Genomic DNA, 14,192 nt, shown 5'->3' with positions numbered 1-14,192 from the left:
TATGTTTTTCCTGGTGACACCCAAAGGTGGCTTTATTACATGATGGCACTGTCATAAACCTCCTTTAATCATGTACAAAAATCCACTTACAGCATGCCTAGACAGTAGTTATTAGTGCCTATTATTAATGTATTTGCTTTTAAGCCTTGGCCACTATGTAGGATCTGTGCTGCCTTATGTTCCAGCTGCATATTATTGTTCATACTGAACTTTTCAATGACCTAATTCTGCAGCTTGGTGTTTTATATTAATTTATTTTATTAGCTCTGAAAATATTAGAAAATATTGACCTTGAATCATGAGAGGTACCTTGTTGATAATGTTGAATATATATTTATTTCGGTGATTGTTTCGCTTCTACTTTTTCTTAGCCACCAAAATTTGGTCGTAACTTTGGGTGTCATTCTAATTTTATTTAATGACCTAGAATGAACAATTAGAGATGTCATTTTGGAACCCATGGCTGTTGAACTTGCCACAGTGTTTGCATTTCCAAAGCCCTCAGTCTATGCTGCTCATCCTGAATGGTCTGGGAAGAGACACACTGCATTGCTGACTCTGGGTTTCTGTGGCCAAGCTGGTGTGGCGAGGTAATTTCAGCTGAGTGTGAATACGTTTGCATACTTTCTCACTCATTGGTGAAGCAGCCAGAACTGTCAATGGTGAATATCCTACTTGGCATGCTTTACCTCATAGTAAAGGTATCTGAAAATCCTCATTTTAACTTTTAGTCTAGACTTTTCCTTGTTCAATTTAGTCAGGAATGTCCTGACAGTGAAACTGGTGTGTAAATATAGTGAGTAATTACCTCCCACCTGAGGATGTTTGCGTGATGTCACGTGTTGGGCATGTTGAGCTTTTTAGTTTACTGAACACAGCACCTCATCGTTTAAACTGTTTTCGGGCATAAAATCTTGTATAGGTTACAATAGGACCTGGAAATATAACATAACAGTTTTTCTGCTGTGCCAAAGTATTTTGGAACAATGAATTTCTATGTGAATGAAATTGTAAAGTTTAAAGTCTGAGATTGGGAAAGTGTGACCCCAAGAAAGAAAAATTAGAAAGCCACTCAGCTGGAGCCAACTTGGCACAGTGTTTACCAAAACTTAGTTACAGCTATTATTAATTCTCCTTAACCACAGTGTTATAGGTAGGAAAATGAAGCTGTTGGTTGTATCAGCATGTATATACTCAGACGTGAATGTGTGATGCAGCACCTAAATGTATTGATGCATGGTATACTGGTACTGGACACATCATTCATCATTAGATGTTTATCATAGCATTAACTTTACATGAGTATCAGCAAGATGATGTCAATGTTGACAGTTAGAATTTACAGTCATTTGTTTCCATATAAATGTCAGAGGAATGTCACTGAATGCAGAACACATCTGCAAACATGTGATCAGTGTGTTCATCTGCAGAAACAAATTCTTCTACCATTATGTTTGAATCACTAGTCTCAATCAGAGGCTAGTAGAAATAATCTATTACTAACCATGTTTTGTATTTCCACACAATAATGTAATTTAGCCACAATCACTAAAGGTATACCTAGCACTAACACACAGTTGGTGCAGATGGCTCGTAAATGTAGCAGTTCTGTTAAGGTGACAGCCAACAATATATAATGATAATCAGTGAAAGTGAATAATACATAATGTAAGATTAGAGTCAAACAGAAACCCACTGGCTATGACCAGGCATATAGTCGGTTATTCAAATTCAGATTTTATTGGTCACATACACAACCATACACAGAACGATGTACAGTGAAATGTTTTTTTTTCCCAGCTGTCCATGACATAAAATAGAATTTACATAAATCAGAATTTACTTCTATATAGGTAGGAAAGGAAAAATATAAAAATATGATATAAGGGATACAAAGATTGGTGGCAGAAAAAGTATGACTATTTTAAATAAGGTGCAGGCATGTGCAGTGTTAATCTGTAACGCTCGTGGCCACCCCAAAGCATAATCACAGATAATTATTTCAGTTAACAATATCCATTTTCATTTTTCTTTTTACCATGCTGTCCTAATGTGAAACAGTTCACAAAAACTTTTAGCTGATGGACATTCAGATTCCAGGAAATTTTTGTTCTGTTATGCCTTTTCTGTTATTTTCTATTACCATTTTTCTGCTGTCAGTTATCTATCTATCATCTTTGCAGTGCTGGTATCCCTGTACTTACAATTTGCAGTGAATTCTATATTTTATCTCTTATTTTATCTCTTATTTAGTACTTATTTTATCTCTTACAAATGAATTAGACTGGTGCTGTCTGAGCAGACAGATTGTGAATCTGTGTCTCATTCCTAATGCTCATCTGCAATCATGAACCTCCCTTTTTGTCCCACCGGGGCTTAGCAGTGTCTTAGGGGCCTGTGCACACCTGCTACCCAATAAAGCCGGGCCTATAGAGAATACATAAAAACTGTGCAGCTGGCCTCCTGGGCTATTAGGACCAATTGTGTCTGCTCACAGAAGAGCGTTAACTGTGGCCAGTATGTCCATATCCATGATGTCATTTTGCCCCAAAACAGGCTTTCACAGTTATTAAACATTTACATTAATTTTTTATCAGTTAAATCCACCAAGCGTGAACATTAGAATGAGAGAGTCGGAGAGAGAGTTATGATATGCAGATATGCAGAAATTGAGGCCTGCCTCGCTGGAGGTTGTGGTGCAGGTGGTTGGTATTCCTTGAACGACATGCCCAGATTGCGCTGGATAGGGGCAGGTCTCTGGGGCAGTATTATATTACTGTGTTTGTAACAAGGTAATGGGACCCGGGCGCACTCTCAGCCCCTCTCTCTCTCTCTCTCCCCGTACACCGATATCAAGCATCACTGGGGCTTTGTGTATGGGGAGAACACACCCTTCTGGTGGACCAGCCAGTCCAACATAAATGGCAGCCTTGGGGGATAGAAATCTCTCTTAACCTGGGTCTTTTTCCTGAAACTCTTGCATCATCCTTTCTGTAGATCTAACCTTTGTTAGATTGTGTGTATTAGTTTGCAGTGTAGAAACTCTGTATTACTAGCTTTACTTGCCAATATAAACAACATAAAATGAAAAATGCATAAAATGAAATGGAATGCAGTTAGCATAGCCAGTTTATATCCACCATTAACATGAACATTTCACTATTTTCAAGTTGACACATCAGTGGAAGACATGTTTCTGTTTTGGTGAGTTACAGTGTTCATCCAACAGCAGATCAAAGGCAGAACCTTGAAGTCAGGCATGAAACTGTTTCTGCCTCCCATCTAGACGTTTAGTCTCTTTGAGCCATGGGCGGCATAGCTGGCTGCACATGCCCTTCTGTCTAAGGAAAAATAAGCTCTGAACACCTGGGGATTTTTAGACTATGGGTGGCTGTACTGTACCTCCTCCTCTCTATGTGTGTTCCATATTCAACCAGGCCATGCAGGGCGCTTGTCATTCATTCCAGGTTAAACAATTCAGTATAGAAATTGAGAGGTTTTTTTTTTAAATTTTTTTTTTTAGTTTTTTCTTTGTTTGGTTATTTCACATACATCATATACAGTATGTAGTGTACAGCTACTGTATGTGACAAGCAAATGACTAGTTAAATTAGATTTGAAGGGATTATGGTTAGATGCAAAATTTGCAAAGAAGCTTTCTGCACATGACTGATGGTTGTTTCTGTTAAGCCCTTCCTTAATGGAAGCCTTGTAAGTTGGTAAATTATAGTTTTTAAAAACTTTGCAAAGGGAGGTGCATGTGTGTGAATCATCTCCTAGAGACATACAGATCATGGTTTACACTGATCTTTTACACCAGTGGTTCTCAAAGTGGAGTCTGTGATATGTAGCCAGGGGTCCTCATTTTTTTTTTTTATTTATTTTGTTACAGTGGTGGAAATCGCAATCTACTATTAGCAATGTGATTGTGTTCATTATTGAGTTCCTTATATGAGTGACTGCTCATATTTAAGGGTTTATGGGATTAATAACTCAAAAACAAGTAGGCCTGTAATGTAAACTTGAATCTAATGACAATTTTAATAAAGATATCTCCTGTGAGTACAAAGATCAGAAATGTAAAAGCTCTATGGCTTCAATAAATAGTCAAAGTATTTTTGTACACATTTGAATAAAGTGCCTAATATTTAAGCAGTTTGATTACGTTTATAAGCTAAATCTATACCGAAGGGGTCCAAGGAGCTCCTTCTATCTGAATGCTACACCCACATACCAAAGGGAGTATCCCCCATTACTCATATAGCACTAAAGTAGCATGCAGCGTTGGTGGATACTGGCTCTGTTCTTTTAAAGAAAATAGGTTACTGTACATGCGCAATATTCAAAGTAAGTTAAAGGCTTGGTCTTTAATTATAGGGTCAGAGAGAAGTCCTGGAAGACTTTGAGAGGAAGTGTGTGTGTGTGTGTGTGTGTGTGTGTGTGTGTGTGTGCGCGCGCATGAGAGAACTTTGTATTTGACTTGGTTCCTGACTGCCACATCTCACATGCATGTGTTACACAGACAAGCTTCATAGAAAGTGTAGGCCAGACAAGATGTCTGCCTCTCTAGCACTAGACCAGGCCCAAACCCTTATACCAGAGCCATAGATGGCCTGACCAACCCCCTTTCTTAATTTACAGTAAAAAATGTTTAATTGAAACCAAGTCACTGTGGTATCTTCTAATGGAAAAAAAAAACAGTATTTCATGTTGTTCCATGTATGTTCTGGTGTGTCTTTTCTTGTCTTTTCTCTACCTTCATTCTTGCATAGTAGTGGAAAAATGGTTACAATTACATTATCTGTCACCATGCTACAATCTATGCACTGATCAGCAAACAGTTATTAGCTTAGATTGTACTGCTGCCTACTGGGTAAAGGTCAAAGTTTTAAACTGCACTGATCTTGGACCAGCACCTCTTATGCACCTGATCTGATAAATTGGACTCGGCTACAGTGTCATGTAGTGGTGTTCTGTTGCCTGTGAAAGCTAAAAGGAAGCAATAAGGCAACTGAGGCAATAAGGAACTGTACTCGTTCCATCATCTGTTTGTTTACACAATTGGTATAGTTGTTTGCTTTCCCAGAATCTCTTGATCCAACAGGGTTTTATTGGCTAGCTTCTTCCTGTAAATGGCTGCAAGCACAAGCCACTTTGACATTTCTGCTTCGCTTTAATGCTCTGACAGTCTGTTTAATCCACTGAAATTATTTTGTAAGCCACCTGGGTAAGAAAAAGTCTCACTCTTTCTGCATTCCCTGAATTGCAATTGTTTGATAAAAATGTCAAATAGCTGTTCCAGTAGTTGTTAACTTGTGAAGTAGTGTGTCATTTCAGCAATCAGCAGGCGAATGAGAGGTGATCTCTGGACCTTGTGCGTTGGCAGATTGTACTTTCAGCCAGCTAGATAATGGGGGCGGCATCTCTCTTTATCAAATAATGGCCACCCACCGTTCACTTCTCCTGCACATGAAATACAAAACAAATTGTTGTCCCCATATCAGCCAGTTTATAGCTTGATCTAAATAGGCTGGATGGCAACAATAGCTAGAGCAACACTGGCCTGGTCGCCACATGTGTTGTAAGTCCCAGGAGAAGCGGTTAGGGAAAGGCTCAGAAAGCCATTGATAAGTACGCTCTCTTCACTGCAAGAGTTGTAGGAATATTAGCTCATATTAGCTGTGTAAACTGAACAAGAAGATGCACTCATATGCCAACACAAATCACACACAAAAAATTGCCTGGGTCAATGCTTGGTATACATGCCTCCGCCCTTTATTTTACCTTTTTTACATTTATTCATGTATTTCCCTCAGGCATTGCTATTTACTAAAATGCAATCAATTTTATATCTCCATATAAGTAATAAATTTGTTTTATATAAACATTGTATAAATTTGCAGGCATAGCAACAAACCTCAGTTTACTGATCATATTTTAACACCCATGTTTGGATTTACGATTGCAGAGTTCACATGCTTGTATGTCTTGAACATGACCTTAGTCTGTGTGGGGTTTTTTCCATTGCTTACATTCCTGTCCGTTGACTTTCCTGGTTTCTCAGGGTTTCAGTACTGACTTAACTCAGTTCTTCAGAAAAGCATTGCCACTAAGTCAATTAGAGATGTTAAACCTTTCTGGCAACATATTTGTGTGTTTGGTTGTGTCTCTACTACATTAGTTAGTCCTTCTCAGCCATGCCCAAATGCATTTTAGTAACAACATTTTATTTTTAATTTTAAAGTACCCCTGATATTGTTTATTTCTTGCAAAGCAAAGGCAGTGGTGACCCTGTCCCAGTCTGGTGACCTACTCCACTCCCTCACTTCCTGCCGGGGGGGGGATGAATAAACAAGCTTTGCTTCTTTGCTTCTGCCTTATTGCAGCCCCTCAGCATGAGCTACAATAGCTCCAACTGTAGTCTAGCAGAGACTGGTCACCAGGTCTGGTGCCAGTAAGCTAGATCCAAACCAGGTTACATTTAGGTCATGCCTCCCCCAGAGAGATGTCAAGTGATGTACTATTTATGTCATTTTTCTCTATGAACCTGTGTGTGTGTGTGTGGGGTATCTGCTTTTTCATTTAGTGATTTTTCTCATTTCACATCTCTAAGGCAATCTGGTCTGCTTTAAAACCTAATAGAATTTCAGAAAGGATGTTCTCACTGTGGGGCATCAGGGCACTAGAACACACAAAGGATTGTCCCTTTGGGCCCCAGAGACACTCTGTATACTTGAGTGGTGTGTTATGGTTAGAAAAGAGTCTCTATTGTTAGACTGAAAGACAGAGTGTTCCTTAGTGCTTCCTTTTGCCTTCTCCATCCTTACCCACACAGCCTAAACGAGTGGATTTTTGGCGTTTGCGGGTGCCATATTCTTTGTGAATGTAATTAAACTTTTGCAACTTTCTATTAAATCTATTTTTCTAATCTTGTCTTGTAATACAAATCAGGACTTTTTTTAGACACTGATGCATGCTTTGCACCAGACAGAGTAGGCTGACCAGCTTTTTAGTGTTGCCTTAGTAAAAACTCCTATCCCAAGCCGACACACTTCTACGCCTTTAATTTGGATGGTGTATGTGGCCAGCCATCACTCAAGTGCATGATATTGTACTGCGTGTCATTAAGAATCACTTCGTGTGGAGCTCTGATTCAGGGTCAGCTGGCCAACTCCACATACCCAGATCACCCAGTTTGCAGCTTTCCAACTCCTGCCTTAGTCAGGAAAGCAGACTCAGAGTAGACAGGGGAAATACTTTAGCCATCCAGTGTGTAGAGGCTAAAAAAAGCCTTGTTCATGCTTTCCTCTTCCTGATCTCCTATATGTGTGTGCAGGATAGATGTGTGTTTGTTGGAGCTAGGGGCTTTCCTCAAGTGTGTCTTAGGTACTGAAATTGTTTTTAAGTTTGCACTCGAACTAACAGCATATTCTCTAGAGCCAATAGTGTAAAACTTATCAGCTTAGATATATCTACATTTTGCCTGGAAATAAGGCAACCTGTATGTTGGCCAGGAAAATAGATAGAAACTGCAAAATGACTTAAACTTATGGATTGTTGGAAAACCTGTTATTTTGTATGGTCTTATTTGAAGTAATTAAATAATGTGGCTGTTTGCTACATGAAGCCACATCAGAGCTTTGCAAGGTTTGCTTATACAAATTAGACACATTGCACGCTGTCCCCATAAACAAATATTTTGGAACAGCTTCATGTTTTGGTAGGAAACAGCTGAAAGGTTTACTGCCACCTGGCTGATTGCACCTGTGTGTTTTGAACCTTTTGGTCTTATAAGGCATTTGCAGACCATTGTCTGCTGTGAGAGACCGTGTTCCCAATGCCGCCTGTTTATCTCAGAAGGAACACCTCCATTTCCCCTGCAACTCGTTCAACACAAGATACGGAAATCCTGCAGAGTACAGAAGTCTGGGCAAAAGCTTACTGTGTCTCACAGTTCTACTCTGTCCAAGTCTTGTGCCATTACTTCATCACCAAACACTCAAACACATTGCAGGTTTCCATACAATGGTATATTCTGGCACTGCTTAAATCAAAGTTGTTTTTTTTTTTTTTTTTTCATAATAACAATGCCTTTGCATGTGACCAGTCCTGCAAACACATACCGTACAGTATACTGACTCAAATTTTACAGTAAAGCCCAGAATCTAAGGCTGGAGGAAGTCCATATTGTTGGGTCTTCTACTTGGTTCCACATCCTGTAGTGATGGGAAACTGGAAGCTCTGTTGGTGAGTCTCTGTCAGGTTTCATAGACCCTTAGAGCCATGCCCAGCTGATGGTGATGTGTTCTGTTATTACAATAGAGGGAAGGAAACAAAGGCAAGAATGTAGAGGAAGGATCTATTTGTTCCTTCCCTTACATTAAATCTAGTTTTTTGTACATATTAAGCTTCTAAATATAGGTTCCCTGGCCATGGGATAGAGTGATAGGAGCAAGTTATGGATGTGGTTGGAAATGTTTCGCACAGTTCTGAAGTTGTTCAAATGTGTGCAGCATCCATCCATCCATCCATCATCCATTCATTTTCCTTCTGCTTATCCTAGTGGGGCTTGAAATGACAATAAGCTAAGAAGGACAGGACTTCTCTATCTCTGGTCACCGATTCTAGCTCCTCCTAGGGGATCCCCAGGTGTTCTAAAGCCAAATACAAGTCTCCAGTGGGTACTGGGTGTTCCCTTGATTTTCTGTCCAATGGGACATGACTGATACTGGCATTGCACCTGATCCCCACTCTTCATTTTGCAGGTAGTGGGCCAAAAATTTGACTCCATGTTGCAGTTTCAGGCTGGGCCTAGTCATCTTACTGGCACCAGACCTGGCTTTAGGGTCCACAGGTCTTTAGGATCACTATTTGTCACCCTTGGTGAACAGTTTTGAGGGTGGCCCTGCTGGGAGCATTACGCTACTGCGTGGCTATGCAGTATTATCCTGCCTTAATTTGCTTAATTTTCATAATTACAAGTATGACCTTTTGGAACCAGTTCTGGTTTCAGATTCAATTCAATTCAATTCATTTTTATTTGTATAGTGCTTTTTTACAAAGGTCATTGTCTCAAAGCAGCTTTACACAAACAAAAGTAAAGTGAAGTGTGTGTATGTGTGTGACGTCTCTGATGAGCAAGCAGGGCGACGGTGGCAAGGAAAAACTCCCTGAGATGGTGATAGGAAGAAACCTTGAGAGGAACCAGACTCAACAGAGAACCCATCCTCATATGGGTTTACACTGTAAATCACGGGGTCATTACACTGTAGATCACGGGGTCATTTTCCTGAATCTCTTAAAGCTGATCATAAAAAAAAGAAATATTGACACTAAGGTTCATTACTGTATTCTCCATCTGAAAGTTTATCTTGGGTGATTCTGCTCCCTCCCCACCACCTTCTCAAGGCTACCAGTGGAAGGACATGCTATTTTCAACATTGAATCATGTTGTGGCTTTTGGCCTCAACCCTGCCACAAGGAAACTAAAATTACAGGTCATTCTCCTGCAAGCTGGTGCTGATGGGTGTGCCAGGCACCTCCCCATCCTCCACACAAAAATCCTCTTTCAGCCTCTGGTCAGATGTGGAGGCCTCAGGGTATGGCTATACCAACTGCCTGCTTTGATGTTCTCAGATGTTGCTTTTGATTCACTCTTGCTAGGCTAGGTATCAATCACAGTAGCACACTGTTTAAAAATATAAAATTCAGGCACACTCATTCAGAGTGTTTCCTTTTTTATTTCTTTTTCCTTGTGCAACTCAGAACTATGTAAGAAATCCTGTGACAAATCTGATATCTGTCCCCTCCCTTTGTTTGGTGGTGTGTTTGGTGACTAGACACCCCACTGAAAGCTCCCGGTATGCATGCGTCGCCATGTAGGCTGTTTTCATATTCATCATGATAACTAGAGTCACGATCCCTTCTGCCCCTGCCAGCTGTCCTGCTTCCCCATTGAAGGTTGGGGTAATTCTGCTATTGTCCTTCTTTGTATGGCTTATATTGTGCTTCCACATTTACCCACAAAGCACAAACATCTGTTCTCTAGACTCTGCACATTTCTTTCATGATGTAATGCTCAATGTCCCTCTGTCACCCTCTCTCTTTCTCTTGTACTGTGCCTATTTCCACATGTGCCAAGCTTCCACCCATTTCTAATGCCATTTCCAGTTTTTGGCTTCTTTTTTCTCTACAGAGCACGGGTGGATATTCATTTGCATTTAGGATCACTTGGATTATCTCAGCATGCTTTTGCTTTGAGCAGCATGATGCTATACTAGTGATTATGAATAATGACTAATGATGAGGAATAACTGATTCATTTGAATAGTTTTTGATTAGGTCTGTGTTTACAGAGATTCCAGGATGTTTCTATGTCCCTGCAGGAACCAGGGCCATTATGTATGTAAAATAATAGAAAGGACCTAAACTTTGAAGTGGTTATATAATTTTAACATTTTAAGCTTTGCAATTGTGATGTGCCAGCTCTGTGAAAGAATTAGTAGTCATTGTTTTAGCTAAAGGGAGATTTTTTTAAATTCAACTTTTTGAAAATTGCATACTGTATTTGATTCTTGGGGATGTCAGATTTAAAAGTAAACTATGACATGCATTGTACAGGAGATCTGATTGGAGGGGTTTCATATAAAAGAAACGCTTCCTGAAAGCAACCTACAAACTGCAGTGCCTGAACTTCAAGACGTCATCAAAACTGGTGGAATCACGTGTTGTGGTCAGATGAGACCAGAATTAAGCTTTTTGGGCAGACATGCCATTGCCATGTTCATTCAAAAAAATTGGGACTGCATGCAGAGTCAAGCACCCACACCCACTGTAAAAACTGTAAAGCTTAATGATGCTTTTGGCTTGGTTTTTTTTGTTGTCGTTGTTGTGATGTTTTGGTGGATTTTGAACCCTTAACTGGTCTGAGTTAGGGTTCAGAGAACAGTCTACATGCGCAAACATGAATATAAAAAGCGTTGTAAAATATCCCTGTACAAGTGTCTTCAACCTTGTCAAATGTTACAGGAAATGGTCATCTTGTGGGATGGCAGTAATTCTCGAGCTGAGTGTGTATATAACATGTATACAGGCAGCACAGAATTCCCTGCAGACTTGAGTCTCATGTGTTTCTAAATGTTTTACAGACGGGGAAACTACATGCAACATTTCCCTCACAATCAGAGCTATTATTAGTGGTGGTTCTGGAACATTCCTGGGTAATGATTGTAAAGTGAAGAAAAGTACAGACAGAGGGAAAACTGGGAGACTAAGCGAGTTAGCTGCCTGGCTGAGTAGATTAAAGTGTTGTGGCGTAATGGAAGTGAAATAAAATGGGATCGACACACAATGTGGGTTGTTTGAGTCTGATTGTGATTGTTAGAGCATACGTCATCACCCGTATGCTCTCTCCATTACCTCAGAGCTCCTCTCTACTGGTGGCATTTTGTTTGTTCATTTACAGGCAAGCAAATCAATCACAATCATCTTATTGTTGCACAGCCTCCTCAGTGCAGGACAATATGATCCATTTTTCTGTTTATTCCACCTCTACAAACTGTAACTTCAGAAGTTTCTGAGAGTTCAAAATTTGAGAACTGAAGATGCAACATTCTATGGCGAATTAGAAGTGATGATACATTTACAAGTTCGTAATCATCAAAGTTGAAAGTGACTCACTGTTGTGTGGGTATTTTCATAGGTTTATGTATATTATCAAGGTTTTTTTGTGTGAGTAATTGTGTGAGAACTTTATCAGCCAAGAGAAAACCACCAGTAAAGCAAAATGCCATCTCTTGATTGAACACATTTGTTGACTGTTATGCAGATGCGACCTAATTCTGTTCAGGATTTCAGTATGCTGTTGTTTAGCTGACATATGGTGTGCACAAGCACTCCTAACCATGCATTTCCTCTCTCCTCTCACACATAAGTGAAGGAGATGAAGAAAGCTTTTCTATGAGGTTGGGAAGCCTTCTGCTGATTAGGCATTCAATTAATGCATGTATTTAAGAGTACAGTTATGTGCCAACACAAGTTAAACCATGCATATTTATGACTATAGTTTTGTCAACCCTAAGTATCATATTTTTATATTTTGTCTTCCAGTTATGCTTTGGCAGATGAAGCATATCGGTCTCTTCGGGATCAAGATAAGGACCAGTGCATCCTCATTACTGGAGAAAGTGGTGCAGGAAAGACCGGTAAGGCTGACGTGAGCCCTGTTAGATTGAATATGCGTAATTTTTTTTTGTTCTACCAGGACATAACGTTTTGCATAGCAGAACAGTATGTGATCAGAAGGTGACACATTTGTACCGCATTTTTTTAATAGATCATATTAAAACTTAATTTAATCTGTGCTGGTGTTCTAAGTTGCAGCAATTGAATATATAACAGTACAGGATTTGCTTTAAAGGCTCAAACTTTCTTCTACAAAGCATGCTTGGATTTTGTGTAAACCTACTTTGACACATAAGAATTAGATATTTATATTCTCTAAGCTTTTTTGGATGTAATGAATTTCTCATCTGCAGTCTTGGAGTCAGATAAAGAACCGTAAATGTTTGCCAGGTGTAGTCTAGCATCGAAAAGAAAAAGTTATGAGTTATTCATTGTTATGGGTATCACTTTTGGCCTACATCTAATATTCACACATGGTGGCCATCTTATGCTCTATCTTATCTTAAAGGCCAGGGCTTGTATGTCTGTTTGTGTTTACAATGCCTGATCATTCGCTAGTCATAAACTTCATCAGTTCATTTGTTTTTGCAAACAAATGATAGTTCTGCTGAAATATGGGCTCTTCCTGCCCATCTTCAAATGTAGTGTGCTTGTTGGACCACAGTGAGATGATTTCAGGCGCCATGTGATGGTGCAGTCTGCCAGGTCCACATGGCTTTAAAGAGTGGATGAGGTTATGCTGAGGTCTTCTCTCAGTGTGAGTATGCTCCACGTTAGCTTGTTCCTCCAGTGCTGGCTCAGCTGAGCTTCGCTAAGGGCTTGCTAGAGAGCTGCAGAGAATGATGTCAACAGTTACAGTGCTTTTTCCCATGGCTGGTGATAGATTCCTAGTTCAATATGATGCATAACCAGGAATCAAACAAAAATCGAGCAATCTTTAAAAAATTTTGACATACTGTTTTGCATATAAAGGGAGCTTGAAATGTCATGCTTTATTAGCATGCATATTTGTTGATCTTACATTAAATTGCTTTTTTCCATTCATCACAATTCAATTGGTTTAGTAGGAGAATGCAGGTAGTCCAGTGAGCAATCAATGTGATCATTTGGGATTTTTGTAATCGCTTTATTATTTGTGTAGTTTAAAGGCTGATGAAAGTGTTTGAGTATATAGGTCATAGAATTAATTTATAAGTGCGCTTCACTGATTATCAAAATCTGCTCCACAGATAATTAAAATTACAGTTCTTGTTTTCTAGTTTGGTCAGGTGGCTTGTCCATAAAGGCATATACTGTATATCAGCTGGATTTTGTGTTATGTTATGTCATGTTTGTTATTCACAACTCAGTACATTTTAAATTCCATTGAAATAATAATTATCTCCTTTGAGTGACCAGCAATTTAAAATAGATGCTATTTGACAGATATAAGCTGATGTTCAATTTATTTGCTTGCCTTTCTTGATGTTGTCCAACTGTGAGGCAGGATGTCACATTGTCACATTTAGCTCCATAGAGTTATTATTGCACCTAGTTGTCTCAAATAGGAACAGCAAAAAGTGCTTATAGAGGCCCATTGGGGCAAGAAATCATGCTGCCTGTGCTCAGGGGAGGAGCAGCGTACAAACTGTTAATAACAGGTTTGCCAGTTTGGGCTAGTTTAAAAATAATCTATGGCCACCATGATATTGTTTTATAGCAAATAATCGGAATAAAATCAAATACATTTCCATGAAGGGGATCTCACACAAAGGCTGAAGAAAAAGAAGAAAAAATGTGTCTCCCTTTTCCAATGCCCAAATTTTCTGGGATAGTTTCAGGTCTGTTGTGTGGTTCTTGAGATGTAGTTGGTCTGGAAATTTTGCTGAAACCTGGCAACTCTGATATTAGTTGATATTGATATTATGATATTATGATAGTAGTTCTTTTGTACGTTCCTCGCTGTATTAAACACAAAGGTATGTCTAACAGTGCTAAAACAAGCTGCTAGATTGCATTATCTGTTGTTT

At 39.3% G+C, this 14,192-nt stretch overlaps 1 protein-coding gene across 5 annotated transcripts in view; it reads left to right on the top strand.

Annotated features, from left to right (window-relative positions):
- The window catches only part of myo1b (myosin IB), a 58,449-nt gene that overhangs the window by 15,448 nt on the left and 28,809 nt on the right, over window positions 1-14,192 (top strand). For all 5 annotated transcript variants that reach the window (XM_053234558.1, XM_053234556.1, XM_053234555.1 and 2 more), the window contains exon 4: window positions 12,109-12,203. In XM_053234558.1, the coding sequence (XP_053090533.1) occupies window positions 12,109-12,203 (95 nt within the window). The remainder of the gene's footprint in view (window positions 1-12,108; window positions 12,204-14,192) is intronic.

The sequence above is a fragment of the Pangasianodon hypophthalmus genome, chromosome 5 (genome assembly GCF_027358585.1).
Source record: "Pangasianodon hypophthalmus isolate fPanHyp1 chromosome 5, fPanHyp1.pri, whole genome shotgun sequence".
Classification (NCBI taxonomy): Eukaryota; Metazoa; Chordata; class Actinopteri; order Siluriformes; family Pangasiidae; genus Pangasianodon; species Pangasianodon hypophthalmus.
The sequence above is the reverse complement of the archived record's forward strand: the minus strand, read 5'-3'. Positions and strand labels throughout refer to the sequence as shown.